At 40.3% G+C, this 24,530-nt stretch overlaps 1 protein-coding gene across 6 annotated transcripts in view; it reads right to left on the bottom strand.

Annotated features, from left to right (window-relative positions):
- CACNA2D3 (calcium voltage-gated channel auxiliary subunit alpha2delta 3) overlaps positions 1 to 24,530 on the bottom strand; it is an 852,366-nt gene that overhangs the window by 51,649 nt on the left and 776,187 nt on the right. For all 6 annotated transcript variants that reach the window (XR_013449537.1, XR_013449535.1, XR_013449536.1 and 3 more), the window contains 3 exons: positions 22,284 to 22,336; positions 20,714 to 20,769; positions 11,741 to 11,852 (listed from right to left, as the gene is read on the bottom strand). Coding sequence is in view for 1 of the 6 variants with exons in the window: in XM_078076955.1 (XP_077933081.1) it covers positions 11,741 to 11,852; positions 20,714 to 20,769; positions 22,284 to 22,336 (221 nt within the window). In the remaining 5 variants the exon portion in view is untranslated. The remainder of the gene's footprint in view (positions 1 to 11,740; positions 11,853 to 20,713; positions 20,770 to 22,283; positions 22,337 to 24,530) is intronic.

Genomic DNA, 24,530 nt, shown 5'->3' on the forward strand with positions numbered 1-24,530 from the left:
GTGACACTGTAAAATTCGAAAGGACAGGAACTGTTTTGATTTGGGAGATCCACAGCCCTGCACATTAGTAGCCAACATGACAAGATATAAGTGAGTAAATGATATCAAGGGAAAACGTGGAGGAAAGTAAGTTGCACAGCCCTCCATCTCCAAAGGGAAGAATTTGACCTTTGGTATTAATCTCATTGTAGAGTGGAAAGTTGTCTTGTTTAGAAGCGAACTAAGCCCACTGGAAAGGGCAAATGATTATTTCATGGGAAATTGAATCACCTTTATTTACACATTTTAAACAAGATTGAGTACAGTAGTTTGGCAAGAATCTATAGAGCAGGAGATACAAAAATATTTCAACAAATTAGTGTACACTTGCAAATTAAGTGGTTAAAACTGTTACATTTTAACACCTACAAATTACATTATTCATGACACTAATGTACTCCCACTGGCAAAGTCTGTGTCCAATTTGTGTAATGAAGTATCTGATCACTATTGAATATGTGTAGTCCCTAATTCATATTTCCAATTTTTTTTTATGAACCAAGCGCTCAAGTGGATCCAGGAAGTGGCAAATATCCAAGATCTACTTTATCTAGGACAGTCTTATTGGAGCAAAAACCTCACCAACTACTTTTCCTGATTGAAACTAGTAGTTTTACCTTCCAGTCTAAGAAGAAATCTGGAAAAGGAGCCTGACTGGAGTTCTGTGGTTTTCCTACATCCCTGTCAACACAGATGGGTTTGTGAATTGTGCTCTATAAAAATATCTCCCATTTATGCAGCATTTACTCTGCTGGGCACTGTGCTAAGTATGAGTGTTATACTTTTTTTTAACCCACATACAGTTCCTATGAGGCAGGTATTATGCCTCTTGGGCAGATGAGCAAGGCAGAACCTAGATGTTTAAGTAACTGGTTAAAATCATTACATGATTAAGTGTGGTAGCCCTGACTATAGTCCAGCCCCTGAGCCCAGCCTCTCAGCCTTAACTCAGGAAGACGCCATGTCCCCGTTGTGCAATGGATCCATTTTACAGGTCGTTTCCAGAAGGCCCACTGGTAAGAACACCTGCAGGGCACTCACTGGGAACAGTCTGAAGACTTGCGGTAAAACGCCCACCCAGTGTGAGACCTCAACAGGAAATTGGAGTAGTTTGTAGGAAAATGGAATCCCTGAACTATGGTTCTCTGAACCGTAGCCCACGAAACATGTCAACACAGCTTCGAGACCAATTACTTTCTTTCAGTTTAGCGGACAAATGAAAGGCGCATGGGGAGAAGTGATGAGAGAAGCAAAGTGTAGCCACAGCTTTTGGGGCTTCCAAGAAGATGAGCAAAGCTTGTGTTCTGATCCCAAAGTGAAACTGATGGCAACGTAATTTTTATGAAAAGCGATGAGTGATACTACTCCCCCAAAAAGACATCCGCACACATTTACACACACACACACACACACAAAACCAACAAAAAAATCTAATTTGCCTTAAAAATGAATATCTTGCCAACATTGAAATGTGACAAGATTTTTAAAGCTCTGTCATCGTCCATGTTACACATGTTTCGCTTTATTCTTGATTAATTATTTTTCTTAACGGGCTAGAAGTAGTTAACATAGGGATTGGTTTTCATTCCGCGTGGATCCCTGTCTCAGCCAAGGTTGAGAGGGTATCAAGAAGGAAAGAAACGTATTGGAAAATCATAAAACATTGCATTCTTTTTAGATATCCAGTTTTGTTAAACTTGTTGACAGTCACAAATGCCCAGAAAATATGGGCTGAGTTGTTTTCGATTGCTGTTTGAATAACAGATTAATTTAATAATCAGTGGGATATTGAATGACGAAAATTATTGGTTAAAGCAGCCAAACCACCAACCCTAATGACATTCTTATGTAAATTCTTATTTTCTTTTAGGCTCCTGCATTCTTAATAAACCCTATATTTTTGAAAATCCTTTTTTAACATTGCATACTGTCCCTCGGTTATAATATATCTGTCTATGATATAGACAGATAGATGTCCACTTTTAGAGTTGCCAATCTGAAGGTTTCTATTCAGAGCAACTGAGTCACCTCTTGATGTATTTTCCATATAAAACCATCAAGTGATGCTGGAAACAGGACATAAAAACGGAGTTAGGAACAACCAGTCTTCAAAGATCACTGGAGACCAAAAAGACTTTTATTTTGTGTGGCCAGAACCACCTGACATGGTTTCCTGAGTTCTAGCAAAATGGTTAGGCACCAAGGAGATCCGCTTTTGTCTAAGAGATGGGCAGATTGTTAATGACAGTCCCCAGCAAACTGCAGCACGAAGCATGTTCCCGTGGGAAGCGCACAGTTCTTTGGGATTGTTGCTCTATGGTTTGCCGTTGCTTTTGGAGGAAAGTAATCGCTGCCTTCAGAACGGTTTGTAACGGACACAGCTTTGTATGTTCCATTGCGGGAGGCGAGATGTTTTTCTTTGAAAAAGATCTTAGTGCGTAATTTCTGAAATGCTATAATTTTCACCAAACTCAGTTTCCAACTCGCTCCTGGCCAAATGCTGTAGAGTTGTGTTATTTTTGAATGTCACTGCCCCTGACCTGAAGTTACCTATAAAGTTGGTTGAAAATTAGTAATTGTCTTAGAGAACCAGTCCTGCAAAATCTCACTCTTTCCAGGCAAAGGCTGACAAATTTCTACACGAAGTAGATATAAAGCAGATGTGTGAGTTCGGCTTCCTGGTTGCCACCAAACGTGCTGGCCATTGCACTGAAAAATCTACCAGCCGTCAACAAGGGAACGAGGACAAAAGTCAAATAGCATTATTTTTCTCCTTAACATATTTCATTCCAAGAATCCAGAGATCGTACCAAATGCAAATTGTTATCTTCATAAATACTTCGCTAAATACTCAGATGTATCTTCTAATAAACTTCATTTCATAAAATGGAGCAAGGAAAGAGAGAAAGGGATATGCAAAAGATACCAAAAGGCTCAGGCCTTCACACATCTGAGACTATTGTCAGGAGCCTATTTTGGTATGATATGAGCATTATACGATGATTTTATAACAAAGCCTCACAAGGATTTTTGGATTAGAAAAAAATAGTCATGAATTGATTTCTCATTCAACTAGTTACCCCAGCTGATCTGTCAATATCTAATCCTTGAAAAGAGGAGGGGGCGGAGGAGGAGAAACAAATGGGATTTTTGCTCTATTAGGACCAGAGTGTGTGTGTGTGTTTGTGTGTGTGTGTGTGTGTGTGTGTGTGTGTGCAAGTGCACGCTACGGTGTGGGGGAATAGTAGGGCAGCATGTGATCTGTCTGAATCATGATTTTCTGCTTCAAGAGACTATTATTGTCACTCTGATTGCTGTCATTTCTCCCATCATCTGGAATCTGATCATTTTTTTCTCCCTTCTTTACAAGTTTTCTGTTGTGCCATCCTGGTATTGGGGTAGCAGCTGAAGTTCTTCAAAGGACTAGTTCTCTTTGACAGGAGAATCAAAGGGGCAATATTATTTGGCCCTTACTTCTTCCTCGCCTCTTCTCCCAGCTCTCCTCACCTCCAGCTCTGTGTTCCAGCTTCCCTGCTTCGAGCAATCTGTTCAATAAACCACAATTCCTCTTGCCTAGGCAAGGCTCTTCCCTCTGCCTGGATACTCTTACCTGCTAAGTCCACCATATCCTGGTGGTCTGACATTAAATGCCTCTTCCAGGAAGCTTTTCTTGACTACCCCAAGCCTCCCTTCTGTGCTTCTATGTGACATTTACTCTATAATCCTGGTCCTAAGCATGGAGTGTTGACATCATCCAGGTACCTGTCTGTAAACTCCATAAAGACAGGAATCATGTGTGCCTTCTGGTCCCCAACGGTGTGGCGCAGTGTCTAGGCCACTTGATATGACAGACAATCAAGAATTGTACACTGAAGCCCTTAGCTATCTTTAATGTTTTTTCCCTAAGGCCTTTTTTTGTTCTCTAAGTTGATTCCCTAGAAACTCCCCTCAAGGTCATTAATACATCAGCCCTCATATCTTATGAACTAATTGCCATCTCACAAGTTAGATGTTAGAAACAGGTAAAAGCAATCATTGATGTTAGAACTCAACAGAGTGGTTGTCTTATGGTAAGTGGGGGCTGCACCTAGCAGGGGCAGGTAGGGGGCTTCCGAGGGGCTAGCAATGTTCATTCACTTCTCAACCTGAGTGCTATTTATACAGCTACGTTCAGTTCGTGAAAATTAATCACGCTGCAAACGTATGGTTTGTACACTTTTCTGTTCATGTTACACATCAATAAAAACTTTACTGAAAAAGAAAAGAAAAGCACACATCTCCAATCCTCTCCCTACTCACATCCTTGGGTCTTTATTATTTTGCTTCTGTTGCATATGACTGAGCTACCAGGTGGTGGTCCTGAAGCTTTGAAACAAAAATCCTCCAAAGCCTGCAGTGTCTTTTCAATGTTGCCAGCACATGGGATAAGGCCCGCTGAACTTCCCAACCTCCTGTGAGTCTTGAACCCAGTGTGGAAGTCAAGGCCCGAAGCAGACTCATCACAGGGGATGTAAATACCTTGAGTGTCAACTTCATATCTCATCCATCCTTGGATTTCCCAGTTCACCTCAATTCCTGGGCCATAGCAGGAATGCAGTTACCTTCCACTGAACAAAAAGTAGTCTCTTTTTAGTTTGAAATCTTAGTTTACTTATTTTAATCAAACTGCATTCCTATTTTTGGCTTCTGACTGCAAGTCAACAAGGAAAAATATTGCTGGCCTTAGCAGTCATCTATCATGGTTCTATTTGTTTTCTCATTTAGAATGGAAATAAGAAACCTAATTTACTCCACTAAATCTGATTACCTATTATGCACTAGGAGAGAGTGGCTACCTTAGGAAGTCTGTAGTTATGACTAGTGAGGATATAATATCCCTCTGGTCAAAAAGGTTTGCAGTCGTTATAAAATCAATGGAGTCCACTTCACGGAGCCACAGAGCGATGAACTGTCAATGTTCCTTAAGTATACATGAACTCTGGCCATCAAAAATACATATATATTGTACCTTCTCCTACAGGAATTCTACAGTAGCGGAGATGAGAGACTATCAAAAGGAAAATGTACATTTTAACAGAACAGTTAATGGGGGCTAAAATCTTTGCATACAAATGCATATGACATTATGCTAGCATGAAATGGGTCCATTTATTGAGGGCTTATTCTGTTCCAGGCATCATGCTAAATCCACAACATAAATTTTCCCACTTAGTTCGTACAACCAGCCTGTGATGTGCTTACTATTATTATCCCAGGAAGAAGCTGAGTTTCAGAGAGTTTAGGTTCTTGCTCAAGGTCACACAGCTAACAATTACTGGAGTCGGAGCTCACACACTCTGAACTCCCTGATGGCATAGCTCCTGCGCTAAACCACTATACTCTTGTGCTTTCTTGTGGTGGCTCTAGAAAGTCCTCAGTCAGAATAGTAAACTATAACGTGGCGGATTAAGCCAATATGGAAGCCATTCTGCTCTAAACACTTAGACATGCTGGATGAAACAGTAAAACATTGTACAAGCATGTTTGAAAACAAAAGAACTTACAAGACAAGACACTAAGAGCCAACGTGGACATTTATAGCTAAGTGTAAAAAGCAGATAATCTGGTGCTGTCTGGGGTCTGAACAGGAAAAACAATATTAGCATGAGAAATCAAACTTTAAGCGGAAACTACATGCCACTTGGGAAAAATATTTACTGTAATTATATGATGCAGAAACTCCTAAATACAAAAACTTACATAACAAAAATTCCCAGGCAGTCAATACTAACAGGATACATGATTAAAGCCCAGCTATAAATCTACTGTGAAGAGAAACTGAAGCTCTATTCTGTTCCCACAAATAATAATTAATAGTAAAAATCAGTTCATGGTCAAAAATGACAGAACACATGAGCCAATTATCTACCAGGAAAGAAAGCAGACACAAGAGACAAGGAAACTGGCACCCACCCCCCCAAAAAATTTAAACTACTAAAACAGCCTTAAAAGGCCTTTATAATTAGGTATAGAAAATTTAAGAATAAGAATCTATATAAAGGGGTGCCTGGGTGGCTCAGTTGTTAAGCATCTGCTTCGGCTCAGGTCATGATCCCAGGGTCCTGGGATCAAGTCCTGGGATCAAGCCCCGCGTCTGGCTCCTTGCTCAGCAGGAAGTCTGCTTCTCCCTCTCCCACTCTCCCTGTTTGTGTTCCCTCTCTAGCTGTGTCTCTCTCTGTCAAATAAATAAATAAAATCTTTAAAAAAAATAAGAATCTATATAAAGAAGACACAGATATTTTAAAATCTACTTTCTTAGCAAATTTAAAGTATACAAGAATACACAGATTTTTAAAAGAAGCAAATAATACATCTAAAAATAAATAGAAAGACATCCACATTAAAAACTCAATGGACTCCAAGCAGTGGACTAGACACAACCGAAAGGAAATTAGTGAACTTGAGTTTAGGGAAATTACCCAAAAGAAAGTATATAAACACAGAGAAGTAAATTCATATCTAGACACATGTCAGTGAAACCAGAATATCAAAGGAAAGCCCTCTGAGAGGGGGAAAGGCCAGACCAACCCATGGCAGTGCAAAGCTAAAACTCAGGAGACAGTGGAATAGTATCTTCAAAATACTTCGATTTAGATAGCATGGAGTTAAATGATCACTGCAGAGTACATACTAAGTAAAGCATGTCAGACAAAGAATGAGATCATTTACCACTCCTAGATCATTTCTGAAAAAAACAAAAAACAAAACCCAAAAAACTTCTAAGGTACTGTAAAACAAGAAGCAATGGTTTAAAAAAACTAGTGAGTAAACAAACTGGTAAACATCTCATTTACTACAGGCAGCAACAGCAATAATAACATATTTGGTGGGTTAAAATCACAGCAGGGCTAAAATGTTAGGAAATATCACATGAAAGAGATGGGAGGTAATCCAAGTCAGAGGTTCTGAGAGTTTGTTCTGGAGGATGGAAGAGATCCTGAAACATGTACAAGGTTAAGGGTAAATACTTCAAGAAAAGAGTGCATACCTTACATACTAGGAAGGGAAAAACAGGAACAGAGAAAACTCAGTAGGTCCAATTGGAGGGAAAAGAAAGGAAGGGAGGGAGGGAGGGGGGAATAGAGAGGAAGGAGGGAGGGAAGGAAGGAAGAGTACGGGGATAGACAGCCTATAAAATGATGGTAGAAATAAACTTATATAAGCACAGTAAATTATAAAAGATTAAATCTCTAATAATGGAGATAATAAAAATGCCAAAGCCAGCTTCATTCTATTTATAAGATAAAATCCTAATGCAAAATGACAAAAACAAAAAAGAAAGTTGGAAATGGAGGGAAGGGGGAAAACATGCCTAGGATATGTCACCAAACAAAGAAATACTGCATCTGTGTTGTTAGCAAACAAAATAGACATTAAAGCATAAAGTACTTTCCCAGATTGGGCTATCCAGTAGTGATCAGAGGCAAGATTTATCAGGACGCTGTACCAGTCTTGAACAGGGATGTCTATGGTCACATAGCTTCCAAATATAAAAAGCAAAGTAAAGTGAATGACATAAAGGAGTGGAAAGATCCATAAGCCTGGTGAGAGCCTTATATCTAAAACAGAACAACAACAATGACAAAAGTTTGAAACACAATGAACACACTTGATCCATCAGATACACATTAATCCCTGTACTCAGTTATTAGAGAATGAAACCTGCTTTCAAAAACACATAGACAAGTATTAGGATAAAAACAAGTCTCTGCACAGACCATGTGGTATACAGACCACAATGTCATTTAATCAGCAATCAATAAGAAAAAAAAAAAAGACAGCCTCAAAGCCCATATATATTAGGAAATATTAAAACAGTATTTAATAATTTACTGATCAAAAATATAGTAAAAATTAGAAAATTATCACAGCTGAATAATGAAAACCCTATATAAACTAAAATGCAGAGAGAAATTATACATATGTATATATTTATTATATATATGAATGAAGTTGCAAAAACTAAGCATCAAACACAAAATGTTAGAAAATAATAAAGTGTAAATCCCAAAAACATAGAAGAAAGGTAATAATACAGATAAGAAGCAAAATAAATGAAATAGAAAGTCAAAGAAACAACAGAGAAAATCTAACAAACTAAATGATGATAGTTCTTTGAAAAGGAAAAGAAAACAAACATTTCTATTAGTACTGAGAGCAAGGGAAGGAAGGAGGAAACAATGGAGGGAGGGAGTTAGGGAAGGAGAGACAGAGAGAGAGAGAGGGGGAGGGAGAGGTAGGGAGAGAGGGAGGGGAGGGAGGGGAGGGTGAGAAGAAGAGGTATGGGGAGGAAAGGGGGAGGAGAAGGGAAGGGTGAGATTGATTTAAAACCAGGCAAAATCACAAATACGGCAGTATTTTTAATCAAAAGAGAATACTATTAACAAATGCATGCAATAAACATGAAAAGTGGGATGGAATAGGCAATTTTCTAAGAAATATAATTACCAAAATCATTTCAAAAAGAAATAGAAATTCCAAAGATATCTAACAACTGGAAGGAACTAATTCAGTAGTTGAAAATTTACTCACACAGGAAAAAAATAAAATAAAATAAATAAATACATAACCTATCACCTGTTCATAGTTTTATGGGTAAATTTTACCAAACCTAAAAGAAGCAGATAATTTAATCTTATACAAAATGTATAAGATCCAAGAAATTTTATGACCATAAAATGACCTTAATAACAAAGCCAAATAACAGTATGTGAAAGGAAAAGTGTAGCCCACTCTTCCCTTTTTAAAGATTTATTTATTTATTTATTTATTTATTTATTTATTTATTTATTTTTGAGGGGGCAGACAAAAGGAGAGGGAGAGAGAAACTTTAGCAGACTCCCCACTGAGCGCAGAGCCAGATGCAGGACTTGATCCCAGGACCCTGAGATTATGAGCTGAGCTGAGATCAAGAGTCATGCTTAGTCGACTGAGCCAGCCAGGGGCCCCTAACCCACTCTTTTTTTTAAGTACAGATGGCAAATTCAATATAACATGAACAAATGGACCTAGCAAGATGGTTTTGGTTTTTGTCTTTTGTAATCATGGCAATGAAAGACCATCCTGGGAAAGAGAGCATGTTTTCACGTTAGATAATCCAGCTACCATTAAAGATATAGTATATATGATATATTTCATGATTTAAATTTTTAAAAATTTTATCAATGTAACTCAACATATTAACAAATTAAAATCATTTTAGTAATTAATGTAGAAAGAATGTTTTGATAAAATTTAACATCCATTCAAATTTCACACAATAGCAACAAGAGCAACAAACACCCCTGAAGAGGTTTTCTTTAACCTAATAAATGGCTAACTATCAAAAATCTAAGGCAACTCAGGAAATGGATAGTAGTTATGGCTGCACAACATTGCAAATGTACTTAATGCTCGTGAACTGTGCACTTAAAAATAGTTACAACGGGGGTGGCCTGGCTAGCACAGTTAGGAAAGCAACTGACTCTTGATCTTGGGGTGGTGAGTTCCAGGCCCACGTTGGGTGTAGAGATTACATAAAGAAACAAATAAAACAAATAAACTTAAAAAAGAAAATCACTGTCAAAATCTCCTTAAAAATAGTTACAAAGGTAAATTTAATATTATTAATATTTTACTATAATTTAGAAAACCCAATAGCATACCGCATGATTTCACTTACATGCAGAATCTAAAAAATAAATCAACAAAGCAAAACAAAACTCATATTTATAGATGAAGAGAACAGATTGGTGGTTGCCAGAGGGGAGGGGATAGGGGGGATGAAATGGGTGCAGGGGATCAAGAAGTATAAACTTTCGGCAATAGAATAAATAAATCATGGGGATGTAATGTACATCATGGGGAACAGAATCACTGACATTGTGTTAATTTTGTAAGGTGACAGATGGGAGTTAGATTTATTGTGGTGACCATTTCATAATGTATACACATGTTGAATCACTATGTTGTACGCCTGAAACTAATATGATCTCGTATGTGAATTATACCTCAATAAGAAAATCCTATAGCAACCATCATAGTTAACATGGAATTATTAGAAGAAATTCCTTTAAATTAGGAACAAGATACAGTTGTCTACTCTCACTGCTTCTAGTCAACAATTCCAGTTACTTCTATGCAAGAAAACAAGTGTGGAAGTTAGAAAGGAACATTTTCACAAATGATGTTATTGTGTGTGAAAAAAAAGTCTGAGAGAAGCCATACACAAACTATTAAATCTAAAAGAGCATTTAGCAACTGCATACAAGATATTCAATATACAGAAATCAGTGTTGTTCTCATATTCTAGCAATTACCAATTAGAAAATGTAGTTTTAAATGTATGCCATTTCCGATAGCAGGAAAAACTATATGCTTTCAAGGTATAAATCTAACATAAAATTATAAAACTGTATTAAAAGACATGTAAATAAAGAGACATACTTAGTTTATAAATGGAAAGTTCCAGTATTATACAAGATAGCAATTATCTTCAAATTAATCTATAACTTACAGCAATTTTAATTAAAACTGCATCATAATTCATGGAAATTAACAAGCTGATTACAAAGTTAATATGAAAGAGGAGAGACAAGAATAGCCAAGACAACTTAGAAGAATGTGGAAAAGATATTTGTTCTCCTAAATATCAAGTCATATTATAAAGCTCTAATAATTAAAGAGATATGGTGTTAACAGCAGTACTGACAAACCATAAAACCTGGAAACAGATCTTTATACAGATGGGAACTCACCCTATATGACACAGGTACCATAATAAATCAATTGGAAAAAAAAAAAAAAAGACCATTCAATAAGCAGTGCTGGTTAACATGGAACTATATTGAAAAAGATGAAATTAGATGCTACATTATGGCACACACACAAATAAATTCAAGAGGGATTCAAGTCCTAAATGTGAAAGTCAACATTTTGAAGTGTTCAGAATAAAACTATTTGAGAATACCATTATGACATGAGGGCAGAAACTAATTTCTTAAAGCACAAACACACAAATCATAGAAGAACAGAAGAATAAATTAGACTACATTAAAATAAAAGCAAAAGAAAATTTCAATGCATCTAAAACATTATAAAAGGTGAGGAGTCAAAGGACTAGGAAGACACATATGTAAAGCATACAACTGCAAAGAAATTGCACCAAAACCTAGAACACCCAAACCGGTAAGAGTAGATTCATCACCCAACAGCCAACTACCAACAGAAATGAAGGGGAAAGAAACCCAAATGATCAATAAAACCATTAAAAAAGGCCCAATGTCATTAGGAATCCTAGTAAGCAACCAAGACTCATTCCCCAGACACCAGATTCCAGCGAATCCTGAAGATTCGATGCCTCCAGGAAAGACACCGAAGGATTTTTTCCCAACAGATAGCTGAAATGGCCAACCATCAACTGGGAAAACACCAATTAGGACTTTTTCCAACCAACAATAAACGCAACTAAAAACCTCGTCTATTCTAGGATGCATTCTCAAGCATTTTGAACCCTTCCCAAATTCTAAATGATCTAACAAAGCCAAGTGATGTTTTTTCCAAGCTGGTTGAAACACTTCCTCATACAAGAGGGCAGCCACGTTTCCATCTCTCATTGTGAGCACGCCAGACACATTGGCCCATTGGAGTTCTACACTGAGCAGAAAGGAGGCGGGAGGCTTACTTGGAGCAGTCTTCACAAGCAATGTTCCCTGAGGTTTCCTTGATGGTGCGCTCAGAGACAAATGCTGGATATTCAGTGTCACAAGGCTCCAGGGTCTGTTTCAATTTCTGGGCTGTAGGGATAGGAAAAAGAAAAAAGAAAAGAAGATAAAGAATAAAGGCACAGGCTTTCTTGTGACTGGCAGCCCAGTAATTCAGAACCCAGTTCCACTCCTGCCGTGCTGTGATTTTTCTAGGCACAGCATAATGCATTATTTTCTAATTAGTCAAGTGATTTCATCTGCCAAGCAACTCTATAAGCTATAATTCCTCAAGTCGTTGTGTTGGCTTCACCCACTATCATTTATGGATCACAAGAATACTTTCTGGGACAACATAAGTCAACGGGTCTCGGACTTCAGACTTACTTGAACTTAGCAACAACACATACGTGTATCTGAATAAATGTATAAAATAGAAGTTATACCATATTATTTAGGGTGAGACAAAGGTCATGATACAACTACGTGGTTTTATGACAGAAACAAAATTGAACTATGGAATAGTAAAATATGTAATGTCTTTGAACCACAGCCATGAACCTCATCCTACCCTTATGAAGTTCCTTGTCCAGGAATACAGCACTAGATAACCCGGGTGCATGGATGGCTAGCTAGTAGGCATTGGGTAATGTCTTGGTGGTTGATAAAATCATGTAAACAAGTTATGTCCAGTGGGGAAGTTCCAGAAACTCTTTATGTTTCAATTATTTTCAATGTGTAAATCGGGGCTAATCTTCTTCCTCTATCAGAGGGTGAAGTGAGAGGTAAATGAATCATTATATGTTGAATATTTGGTAGAGTACCTGGAACATAATGAGTGCTGAGTAAATGTCAGTTAATAATAATAATAAATAGTAACAACAGTAATCAATAACAAGAAGAGTAACACTAGCATTCTAATGAAGCCATTGTAACATTCAAATGATGATGATGGTAAATACTGTAACAGTGGTTAAGGGTGAAGACTCTGAAGTCAGAGAAGTTTGGAGTATAAATCCTGTGCTTCATTGCTTCTAACTAATCCTCAGTATTCTCATCTGTAAAATGGAGATGCCAATAGTACAGTACTTGTCACAGGACTTGTCACCCATTAACATCTTACCAGTAGGGGGTGCCTGGGTGGCTCAGTCAGTTAAGGATCTGACTCTTGATTTCGGCTCAGGTCATGAACTCAGTGTTTTGAGATGGAGCCCCGCATCGGGCTCCACACTGGGTTGGAACCTGTTCAAGATTCTCTCTCACCCTCTCCCTCTGCCCCTCCCCACTCCTCTAAAAAAAAAAAACCCAAAAAAACTTACCAGTAGAATGCTCATAGGTTTCCAATACCCAAACTTTGTACAAAGTTTTTGGCTGATGTTTATATGGAAATATAAACATCTATTTATAAACATATAGAATATACAATTTACATTTCCAACTCCAAAACTCGATAGGGTTTTAACAAAATGATGTTTTGACAAAGTCTCAAGTTATATTCCAAATACAGTTGGTTGGATGTCAGAAGCACGGGGACATGTCTTGTGACCATGTGGAGGCTGCCGGCACTAAGTGGGCCCAGGATTACTAAGTGCTAAAGGAGCATTTGGTAACCACCAGATATTTGTTGGGTGATCAGGAAGCCATGTTCCAAGCATGTATATCCTAACGTGATTGGTTTTTTTTTTTAATATAGAATTTTCACTGAGCGTTAATTATATTGAGGAAATTGATTGGGGGTTTGGGGTTAACGCATAACACATTGTCATTTTTCTCATCTAAAACAAAAGGAAGTGGATTCAATCAGTTTTTTTATGTACGACATGTGATTTTTTGGAAACTGGTCACTGACATTAGGCATGATGCCCATGCTAACTCCCTGAGTTGTTCTGAGTGATGAATAGACCGAGGCAGGTACAGCTCTTAACCAAGGGACACGCGTGCACACTTCCACATACATGCAGGTGTGGACACACACTCAGCCTTCATGAAACACTAGCCGTTGGAGCGTGTCACCACCCACGTGCCAGGAGCTGGGCAAATTACATACATAGCAGCTAAGGGCACAAACTAGGGGTCATGAATCTTGCCACTGCTGTGGGACAGCCGGTGAGTTCAATCTCTTGGCACCTCCGTGTTCTCCTCTGTAAAATGGGAATAAGAGGGAATAACTTCACACGGGTGAAGGATCAGATGAATTAATGCACGGCAAGTGGCTGGTGCACCGTGAGGGCTCTTGAAGCGAACATGCTTACTACCACACGACTACGGGTTGTTGCGCGGAATTCTCAGAAACGGCGGGCCTTTCTGAAGCAGTACTTTTTGGTTAGAAAAGGCCAGTGACTACCTCCCTGACTCCTGGCTCCGCTGTAGGGACAGCACAGGTGAGTGTCATGCTCCCAAAGGCCGGGTCCCCGACCCCGCCTGTCCCTGGTGCCCTGCGGTGCTCGCTCACTGGCAAGCGTTATCAGATGCTTGCTGAATATCTGAATAATTCCCCTGAATGGTGTTTTTCAGGCAATCAAATAGACAAAGGGAATGTAAGCATCTAAGGCCTTCATGACAAATTGCCTGCCTTCAGGGGGAAGGCAAGGTCAGTTTTAGGAGGCCCGGGCCAAACAGCTACAGCACAGAGAGGGGCACCTGGTGGAAACAGCACTCGCTTCCAAGTTCTTCTCCAATGTCTCTGATTTTGTCAGAGGATTTTGTTGAGGACATCCTTGTTGGATGCTAGGGAGTTTTTCCCACCTTTCTTTCTTTTTCGTTTTTCTTTCATTTGCTCTTAAACCCCCCCCCCCTTTTTTTTATCTGGGGAGGCCACCCATAAAGCTCCGAGCATCTGGCTACAATTTGGTCACACTTTTTATTTTCATGGTTCTTGTGTTCGCACTTGACTCCTTTGTAGAGCAAGCGAGAGAGACTTTCCATTTGGGAAACTTCCTTTTAATATTTAAATTATTTGAATTTCAAAAAATGAGTCCGTTAAAATGAAATAAAGATCAAACAAAAAAAAACCCCAACAACACAGATTATAAGTGGATACGGCACACGCATGCAGATGGCACATAATAAGCTCATGATGGTAATGGCTACATTTATTAAGAAATTACTACATGCCAGATGCTGTTCTGCTTTACATGTATTAATTTATTTAACAGTAAAACATGACAAAATAAAAAAAAAAAAAGAATAAACTGTAAGGTGAGAACCATGGTTATCTCTGTTTTGCAGATTAGTGAATGGAGGAGAAAACCAAATGAATTGCCCAAATTCATCCAGTAAGTATGTGGCAGAGCCAAAATTTGAACTTGGGCCGTCTGGCTCCAGCACACATATATTTAACTGCTCTGTGAAGTTCGGCCAATGAAAGAAAGGAAGAAAGGTCTTTGGGGCTGGCTGAGATAGGCAGCACACATGATTTAAATGCGCCCGATAATTGCACCATCTCTAATTGTGATTGTCTGGGCCCAGTTACAATGGAATGAGTCCAGCGCTCTCAATGGTGAGGCTCATTTGGCTCTGATCCTTCCTGGAAATGAAATTCTTGTTCCCTTGACAATTGCAGGGCACCCATACTGATGTGGCGATAAACCCTCGTTGATTCTGTTTGCAACACGACTATAGATTGGCTGCAAGCCTCTTGCTGTGCTTTTGGGCCACATGCGAATTATCGTATAAAATCATGGCCACATTTAATCTAAATAACATGGTTTATTATGAAGACCTCTCCTTGTCTGGAGTGCTATGGACAGCACACACATTTGCCAGTCATTACTGCTTATCTATGCAATTCTGAATCCATAGCTCAGGCTTCCAGTGATCTCCAGAATGCTGGTTTAGCCATTGGGCACTTACAACGCATTATCTTACAAAGCTGTCCGTACAAGAGGTCATGAAGCTCAGCTAGGCTGATTCCTTATTGTACGGGAAACAGGGGTTCAGAAAGCAGACATGGCCTGCCTTGAGACCCCCAGGAAGAGACTCGCCATGACCATTATTTCCTTAAACAGCAAAACCACCATCGCCACTTTCACAGCCAATACTCGTGAAGCACCCACTACATGCCAAACACGACATTAGGCCCTTTGCATGGACAGAGTCCTCACCACCATGCAGTGAGGAAGGCCTGCTGCTTTCCTGTTTTACAGACGAAGAAGCTACAGCCCAGAGAAATTAAGTGGCGCTGCCTGCCCCAAGTCACACTGCCGTGAGCTGGGGAGCCCAGACCCACTTCTGCATGGTCACATCCTGGCGCCACCATTCTGGGCCTTTACACTGCTCTACCTTCCGTCCCCATTAGGCCGGCGGTCCCAAGCTGAAGCCATGACCTACCACTCACTCACAATGAAGCACCCAATGGAGCATCCACACAATTGAATTTCTTTAATTTTCCCTTAGCAACAAATGTCCCTGATGAGAATAACTGACTTGGGTTCACAGTAATTATGGGCAGACAACTGGGAATGAATAGAGTTGCCATTTGAAAAGCTTTCCTCTTCTTTTGTCTCTGTGAATGCACCCCCATTCATACTCGGTGCCAGCAAGCTCCATTCTCTTTGTGCAACTTCGCCAAAATGATACCTTTGTGATAATCAGGCAGAAATGGGCTTCCACAGTCCCCTTCATTAAGGAAATGAAGCAGATAAACAGTGTAATTATGGATTCCATTTTTAGCTAAACAAAGATGTATGTCTCAGTGCAGGGTCTTTATCTAGTGAGGGAATGGTAAAATTAGAATGAAGAAACCTTGCAAGTCAATATTGCTGTGAAACTTTTCTCTCCGTATGCTCTGGGTCTAAGAATTTACATTTTCCTTTAACAAAGATACCCAGCCGATAGCAGCCCCAAGGACGAGTCCATGCCCCCCATTCGAATTCATTTCTCCATCTGTGAAATGGAAAAAGGCAGCCCTGTCCAGCAGAGGCCTATAGGCCCGAACGAGACAATCCACGTACAGTAGCCAGTCCCATACAGGGGTTCCAAGAAGGCGGGCTGCCTTGCTCACTGCCATCTAGCCGAGCTCTTGGCTCACGTCTGAGCCCATCATCTAGTAGCTGTCTGACTCAAGTAGCTCAGAAAGGTTTAGTGACAAATTCCAGCAGTCCCCACCTCTCAGGTATGATGAAATGATCTGAAGATCGTCTAGGGCCCACACTCTGGAAATGGAAAAGCACTACACTGTATGCTAGCACATCGTGTGGTGACCATACAATCATTTGACAAGGTCTGTCTACAGTCTGGGGGAAGGTCTCACAGTGTGGCAAAAGGATGACATGACTTGGAATTATCTATTAAGGAACATTTTAAAAAGCTTCTAAAACATAACACGGAGAGATGAAGCATCACCTGATTTCTCTTAGCTGAAATTCTCCTTGCTGTTGGTCCTGATACAGGGGGAGGAGGGGTGAGGGGATATGAAATTTCAGAATGGGAACCTTCATACATTTCTGTAAGCATCATGAGTGCAAAGACCATATCCTTCTTGCTTTATTTTTTTTTAAAGATTTTTATTTATTTATTTATTTGAGAGGGAGTGGGAGAGAAAGCACAAGAGCGGGGAGGGTCAGAGGGAGAAGCAGACTCTTCACTGAGTAGGAAGCTTGATGTGGGACTCAATCCTGGGACTCTGGGATCATGACCTGAGCCGAAGGCACATGTTTAACCGACTGAGCCACCCAGGCGCCCCATATGCTTCTTCCTTATTCTTCATCCCCTACCCTATACTCTTCGGTCTACACCAGGGTTTCCCAACAGTGACACTACTGACATTTTGAGTAGGATAATTCTTTGTTGTGAGGGGCTGTGTGTCCTAGGATGTTTAGCAGCATCCCTGGCTTCTACCCACTAGCTGTCAGTAACACCCCCAACTCACCCCCAGTGGTGACAACCAAAAATGTCTCCAAACATTGCAATGACTCCTGGGAGAAAAAATCCTCACCCACCCCATCCCCTCCCACCCCCAGTTGAAAACCACTGGTTTGAGCAAAGATCACAGTGACTGGCACACAACAAAAACTTTTAAACTGATTGTCAAATCTGAAGGACCAGCACAAGAGGGTAGGCAGATACCTGCATGAGCAGGTCATGGGGAAGGGAAGCAGGCCCGGGGGAGTAAGAATGGGGGAAATGCGGATGCAGGTTGGCATGAAGAGGTGGGCCATCCTCATGCTCACCTCGGAAGCTCCTCAGCCAGAGGTGGGCAGGCATACGGTTGTGAAGAGGGATGCCAAAAAGCAAACCCTGAAGACGACCAGCCCGCTGCCCTCAGCACTGAACGTACTCCTAAGAGCATCTCAGTCTCAGGGTCTCAGTCACAAAAGCCACCGCTGCCCAGAGCGTAAGCACCACCCACCAGCTCTGTGCCCTGTCTGCCCATGGGCTTAGCGTGCACCGCCTAATCCATCTCTCACACCCGCGTTAGGTCCGTGGTTCTCTCTGCTGACCAACCGGGAAACCAGAGCCCAGAGAGACCAAGAGACTTGCCCAGGAGCAAGTAGCCAGCCAGCTGCAGAAGAAAGCTGCCTGATTCCAGGCCAGAGCACTTCATCTAGGCAAAACGGCTGCTCCAGCCTCCCAGAGCTCAAAGCCAGATTCGAAGCCCAGGTCACTTGTCCCAAGGAGCTGGGGCTGTGGTGAGAACAGCCCTGTGACCAACTTGCGGTGCATTCTCTTGGCCTCCGTTGATCTTCCTTCTTCCGTCCCTCCCTTTTAATCTCATCTAAACATTTCCCTTCCTAATAGTAAACCTGTGGAGAAGCTAGTGGAATAAGGAAAGTAAATAGAACAAGGGAGCAAGCACCCATTTAATAGGTCCTTTCTCAGATCTCACTTCCAAATCATGTGCAATTTTCATCAAAAGCAGGTTTGTGTTATAGGCAAACTTTTCTTGGGGGACATAATAGTCTTCCCTTCCTAATTCATATTTCGTTCTTTGCTTATTGACTCCCCACGGGCCATACTGATCGCTGACCCTAATTAAATCCATACCCCCCTTCTTCCCCCACCATTGGATGCTTTTCTGGGGTATATACAGTTCTGTATATTGTTTATTTTGCTATATTACTTCATTTCATGAACATTTTTGATCTCGTTAAAAAGATCTGTTTTTGAAACAGAATCTTGTTAAAAGGTTTTCTCTGCCTCTCCGTGGATGGGCTGTCATTTATTTTGAATTGTCCCTATTGTTCATCACTTAAAGAGTTACCAGTATTTGCAATCATCAGTTCCTTAGTGATGATCATCCTGTCCTAGAATCCTTTGCTCCTACCCCAGTTTATTTAGATTTCTAGAAGTGGGCTTAGGGACATTCAAAGCAGGTCCTAACCCAAGAGGAAGGGGCAAGTATGGAGCTCACATACTAAGGGTCACCAGGACAGTGTGAGTGTGTGAGTGTGAGAGAGAACAGGGCACACAGATGCTGTTTCCCTGGGCTCTCAGCTTCTCAGGATTGGGCCGACCCCAAACACACTTGGATTAGGTTCACTGTAATCAGAGGCCATCCGGTGCAGCTGTGTATGCATATACACCTCTCTGTAGGTGTCCTTCCATGTCATACTCTAACAAGAAATGAGGGAGCTCCTGAATTTAGGCAACAGAGGCCTATTTGTAAATTATAAAGCTATGATGAGAGTGGCTATAAAGGTCATACCCAGCATAAGAATTGTTAGGGTATTCAGTAAGTGAAGACTGAGCGCCTACAGTTCACTGAGCACCAGTTAGGTGCTAAGGGATAACAGCGGTTATGAGGCATAGCTCCTGCCATCAAGGAATTCTGGCGTGAAGCCAACAAAGTGAGACAATGATGGTGCAGAAGAGCTGGGGAAATAAATATGTGAGCTGACTGGGATGGAAGCAAGAAGGAAATGCTGCTAACTCTTCCTGGAAGAATGGAGGGAATCCTGCCCGACTGGGATCTTAAGGGACGGAAGAGGAAACGTCAGATCGAAATATAGCCAGCCCCTAGGGAAGGCTGCAACACTGTTAATCTACCTCTTTGAAAAAGACAGATAATTAAAAAATAATAACAATAAACATGGTAGCTGTCTAGCGTACTGCTAGTTCCTGTCATCCCAGGTAAGAAAATGAGCAAGAATGAATGCACGCAGGAAAAGAAAGAGCAGAGCGTTATCTGAGAAGCAGCGTGTGATGGAGCAGGTGGGGCAGATGGCTGCGAGACCGCCCTCATGAAAGAGTACCGGCTTCATAGGGCCTCGGGACTCGATTAGTCATCATTGTGGTCAACAGTGTCAACGCTGGTATCGGAAGTTAATTACAGTTGTCATTTTTTGAGGGCTCATTATGTTCCAGTCACCATGCTCAGCATATAGTATGATGTATCATTAAACACATACACGACAGGAGGTAAATAATATTTATTATGTCTCCCAGTTTGCTTACTATGGGGAAACTGAGTCTTGAAGAGATCAGCTAACTTGCCAAAGGCAAACCTTGGAGCCAGGACTGAAATCCGTACTCATCTAACTGCAACTCACACCTCTGAGAGTTTCTACTAATTACTGCTCAAATCGCTGAAGGCTTTTGAGTGGGGAGAGTAATATGATTAAATTTATAATTTACGAGGATAATTATAAAAAAAAAAATGATCAAACAAAAAACCAGAGTGGTTATCCATTCACTCAAGCTTGAAAAAGGCAATGCGTCTCCCTTCGATTTTAAGCACTGCCCACGAGCTTGTTGAAGAATTCACCGTGCAACGTTATGACCTCAGTCTTACTTAAGGAAACAGGTCAAAGTGTGCATTCAACATGGGCAGAATGAAACCTGTGGAATTTCTGGTCAGACGGGACAGCGCTGTAGTCAGCACAGATGCTGACGGAGCTGAAAAATCATCACTTTGTCCCGGGCAGTTGTGCGTGAGCCCATCCTTGATGAAAAGTAGCCAGTGAACCCTGGGTTTATCACTCTGAGCTGAGAAATGGGAACTAGCTGCTGCTTACCTTTAGCTGTCATATCTGAGTGCCACCAACTGCAGAGGTTAAATTCCACCAGGAACCTAAGCAGGGGATGCAAAAGCCCAGGGTTATTTGGTTATCTGCCCCCTGAATGGGACAGCGACATTCTGTTATTCAGCATCGCTCACTGCATTTGAAACAGTAACATGATTGGAAGGTACCATACGGTTGGTTCTGTGACCACGGAATTTTCACTGGGCTTTATCTTACTTGTGAAAGGCTATTTGATCACCAATACCAGCCAAACCCTGAAATCGGGTTTCCCTAGACTCAAGGACTCTGTGGAGAAATATCCTGCTTGTGGGCAGAAATGGTTTTCCAGTTATAGGCTGAATCTATAGTAAAAAGTCAATTTCCAAAGGGCTTCCTCTGCCTTCGTGCACAGATACAAATAGCATATTCTCTACCTAGACTATGATCTGCAGTAATAAAGGATGCTTTCCAGATTTATACTGCAATGCAAACCTGTTCAGCCCTGTGTGTGTGTGTGTGTGCGTGTGTGTAGGCATAGATGGAACAAACTTTTCTTGATGAAATTATGCCACAATGCAACTTCAAAAAAAAAAAAAAAAATCAGAATTTCCCAATTGTTAGTAAAAAATGCAAAAGTAATATAAACCATCCTCCAAATGAATACAGATAGATCAAAATTCCATCATTTCTCTTTTAGGCTCATGACTGCTTCCTGCAGCAGCTCACTGTCAATCAAAATCTCACTATTGTCTGTTACTGTATTTTCTGCCTCTTGTGTACATAAGAGAAATGAATTTCAATTTATAATGTTGTTAAATTAATATAGGTTACATTAAAGCAATGAAGAAGACAATGGCTGTTCGTCAAATGGTAAGAAATCTGCCTCAAACACTCAGAAGTGGAGCCACGGTGGGCAAAATCAGAACCTGAGAGTGTGGTGCAGCTTAAACAATCCGGTTTTCATGCTCGTCCATGGAATTCCTCCCTTTCGTGGGATATGGTGTTTCTGTCATGCGTCCAATATCTTTTCTGGGAGTCAAGCCTTTCATCTTTGTGCCATTTCAATCTGACCTAAGTCACAGATGCATCTAGCACCCTCCAAATAGGACTGTAGTTTGACAGGGTAAACAATTAATTCACACCTGAGAAAAGCCCCCAGCCCCTGGCCCACCACTGCACAAGCCCCCTTCCTCCCCACCCTTGCACATGCCAACACATCCAAAGGAGCACAGTGGGCAGCCCTGGCAATTTGTTCTTCTGACCACAGCCCACCCAGGCTGCATTAAAAACAGCCAGACATCTATGTTAAATTTAACACTAACCACAATAAATAAATTTGGTTTGTATATTGCAAGCTGTTAGTCTGCTAAGCAATGACATAAGGGCATAAGCAGTGACCATGAATAACTGAAAGATAATTTTTTGGTCTCAGCTTTCAATATTTCGAGATGTTCGATGAAGTTATCTCAGAGCATTCTGAATCTAATGGTTGTTGAAAACATGAAATGCAGTCTTCCAATTCACTTTATAATACAAAAGAAAAACAATATTACTCTTTAAAAATGAAGCAAATTGTACTTACAAGACAAGTTCTGTCATTATCCATTTTACTGCAGCAAGGAAGGCATTATAAGGCTGAAGAGAAGAATTCAGTTCATTGAAAACAATGCATCACATATGAAATTTGTAGTTTAACTTAAGGCTTTACATAAAGACAATGTTATTCTTCGAGAGAGATTGATATCACCTTAAAAAACAGTGAAGCTCTAGCTAAAAGAAGAACATGGTTGGATACTGTATCCTAAAACTAACATTTTAAAACTTTGAACTCCCCTGTAGTGAGGTGTGATTTACAAGTAAAATAAACATGATCTAATACAGGGGTTATCTCTGGGAGGAAAAAGGAAGTTCAGCGAACAATGTTTAAAACTTTACCCTCCAGGGGCTAATATTTTGCAGCCTAATGCTGAGGGGCTAAAATCATATAACTAATTTCAAATGGTAATTCACAGATCTGCCTCTCAGAAAGGTGATTCCCTGTTCTCCATCACTGTATGTCATTCACTGAAATAAGGACAAGTTGCATATACTTGATTTTAATGTTGCCCATGAGTTATGTAGGATTTAAGCTGCCTTTTCTCACACATACATATTTGGATTTGGAAAAAAAAATGACAACCATATAAACATGTGATTTTATCCTTGCAGAAAATCCCCTTCAACTCTATAAAAGAAGGTATTGACAGCCTAATCTTTATTTTAGAATATTTTAATTTAAAAAAGCAGTTGGATTGTTTACTCTGTGATATTTTCTATGTGGATAATTCAATTTCCTGAATTCTGGAAAATAGCAGGTCTCCCCCTCAGTTGGCTCTTTGAATCTACATATGCCAGATATTCCAGTAGTGGATGCACTTGAGAGAGGCGCTGACTTTGGCAAAGCCCTCCCTCCCCCGCCCCCCAGATGGCAGGTCCAGAAAAATCTCAGAACCTTTTGTGGTTGCCTTTACGTTATCAGAGAACTGAAATGCCAAATCCTGGTCTCTGAAGTGATGGATAGTTAATCCTACCTTCTGAGCATTTTGATGATAAAGATGAGAACTAGGAATGGGGGAATTATCCAGTTTTAAATAAAACAAAAAAACAATTTATATACCTCTAACCATTCTTGACATTTCCCTTTTCAAGTCAGTAAAGTCAGTGAACAAAACAACAATAATAACAGTCTACTGGGGTTATTCTCAGCCCACACAGATTTCAGACTGGATCTCTTGCTCTGATTTAATTGAGTGTGTCAACATCATTCCCTCAATCACAGGGCCCTCAGGATTAGGATCAGATAAGGATGTGAACTATTAACCATTTCCTAAAACCGAATGCTACCTGCAGTCCGGTGGTTCTGCCATTATATTTCTTATTGCTTGGAAAAGAACCATCTTTCTTTCAAAAAGACCCTGGTGGTCAGACCCTGGGACAGTTCTGTGCCTTTGTACCTGCCGGGATGGGTAGTGACATTTCAGGGGTCCTTGGTAGTGTGGGTCCTTGGGAGGAGGGAATGAATAGAGGAATTAGGGTGGCTCTGGAGTTGGGGAGGGGCAGGCACAGGGACAGCTCCCTCGGGGGCAGGGGTTTGGGTGGGAGGGTAGGAAGGGCACTCAAGCATTCTGTGCCAGACACTGGCTCAATGTATGGGTACACAAAGGGATTATGTAAATACAGGATTAAAAATTTAAATGCACATTATCATTCTGAAGGGTAAAGCCATTGAGCTTTTAAGCCTAATGATGAAAACATATCTTGGGAACGTTTTAAGTCTAGAAATATTTATGCTAAGTCTAGGGAATTTGGATTTGGAAAGGCATGTTGATTCTCACTAAAAAGTGGTATTTTTCAAAACATTCAACTTTCAGTTCCTAGTTGCCTTTCAGAAATTTTCCAGCTCCAAATCATTTCTTGCTCCCTCAGTGGAGGAGGACCACGTTAAATAGTTGGCTTTTAAATAATTTCCTTGCAAGATCTTACATCTGCAAATGAGAAGGTGTGTGTTTATATTTTAAAAACGAAAATGGCTCATAAATTTTGTGTTTCAAACAAGATTTTAGGTTAATTTTTGGAATTTACAAAATGATAACATGCAAAGATTATATTTATTATATACACATGCGGGGTTATGTCAAAGTATACTGTAACTGTTTTTCCTGTGTTTTCAGGTGATGGGTAGCCAAACTTACATCGCTTATACATTGTCAATTATGTTTTTTAACTGGGAGTAAATTATAATAGTTAATTTCTGGCAGTCTGAAAGCCTGTTTCTAATGATACACTATCT

The sequence above is a fragment of the Halichoerus grypus genome, chromosome 1 (genome assembly GCF_964656455.1).
Source record: "Halichoerus grypus chromosome 1, mHalGry1.hap1.1, whole genome shotgun sequence".
NCBI classification, from domain to species: Eukaryota; Metazoa; Chordata; class Mammalia; order Carnivora; family Phocidae; genus Halichoerus; species Halichoerus grypus.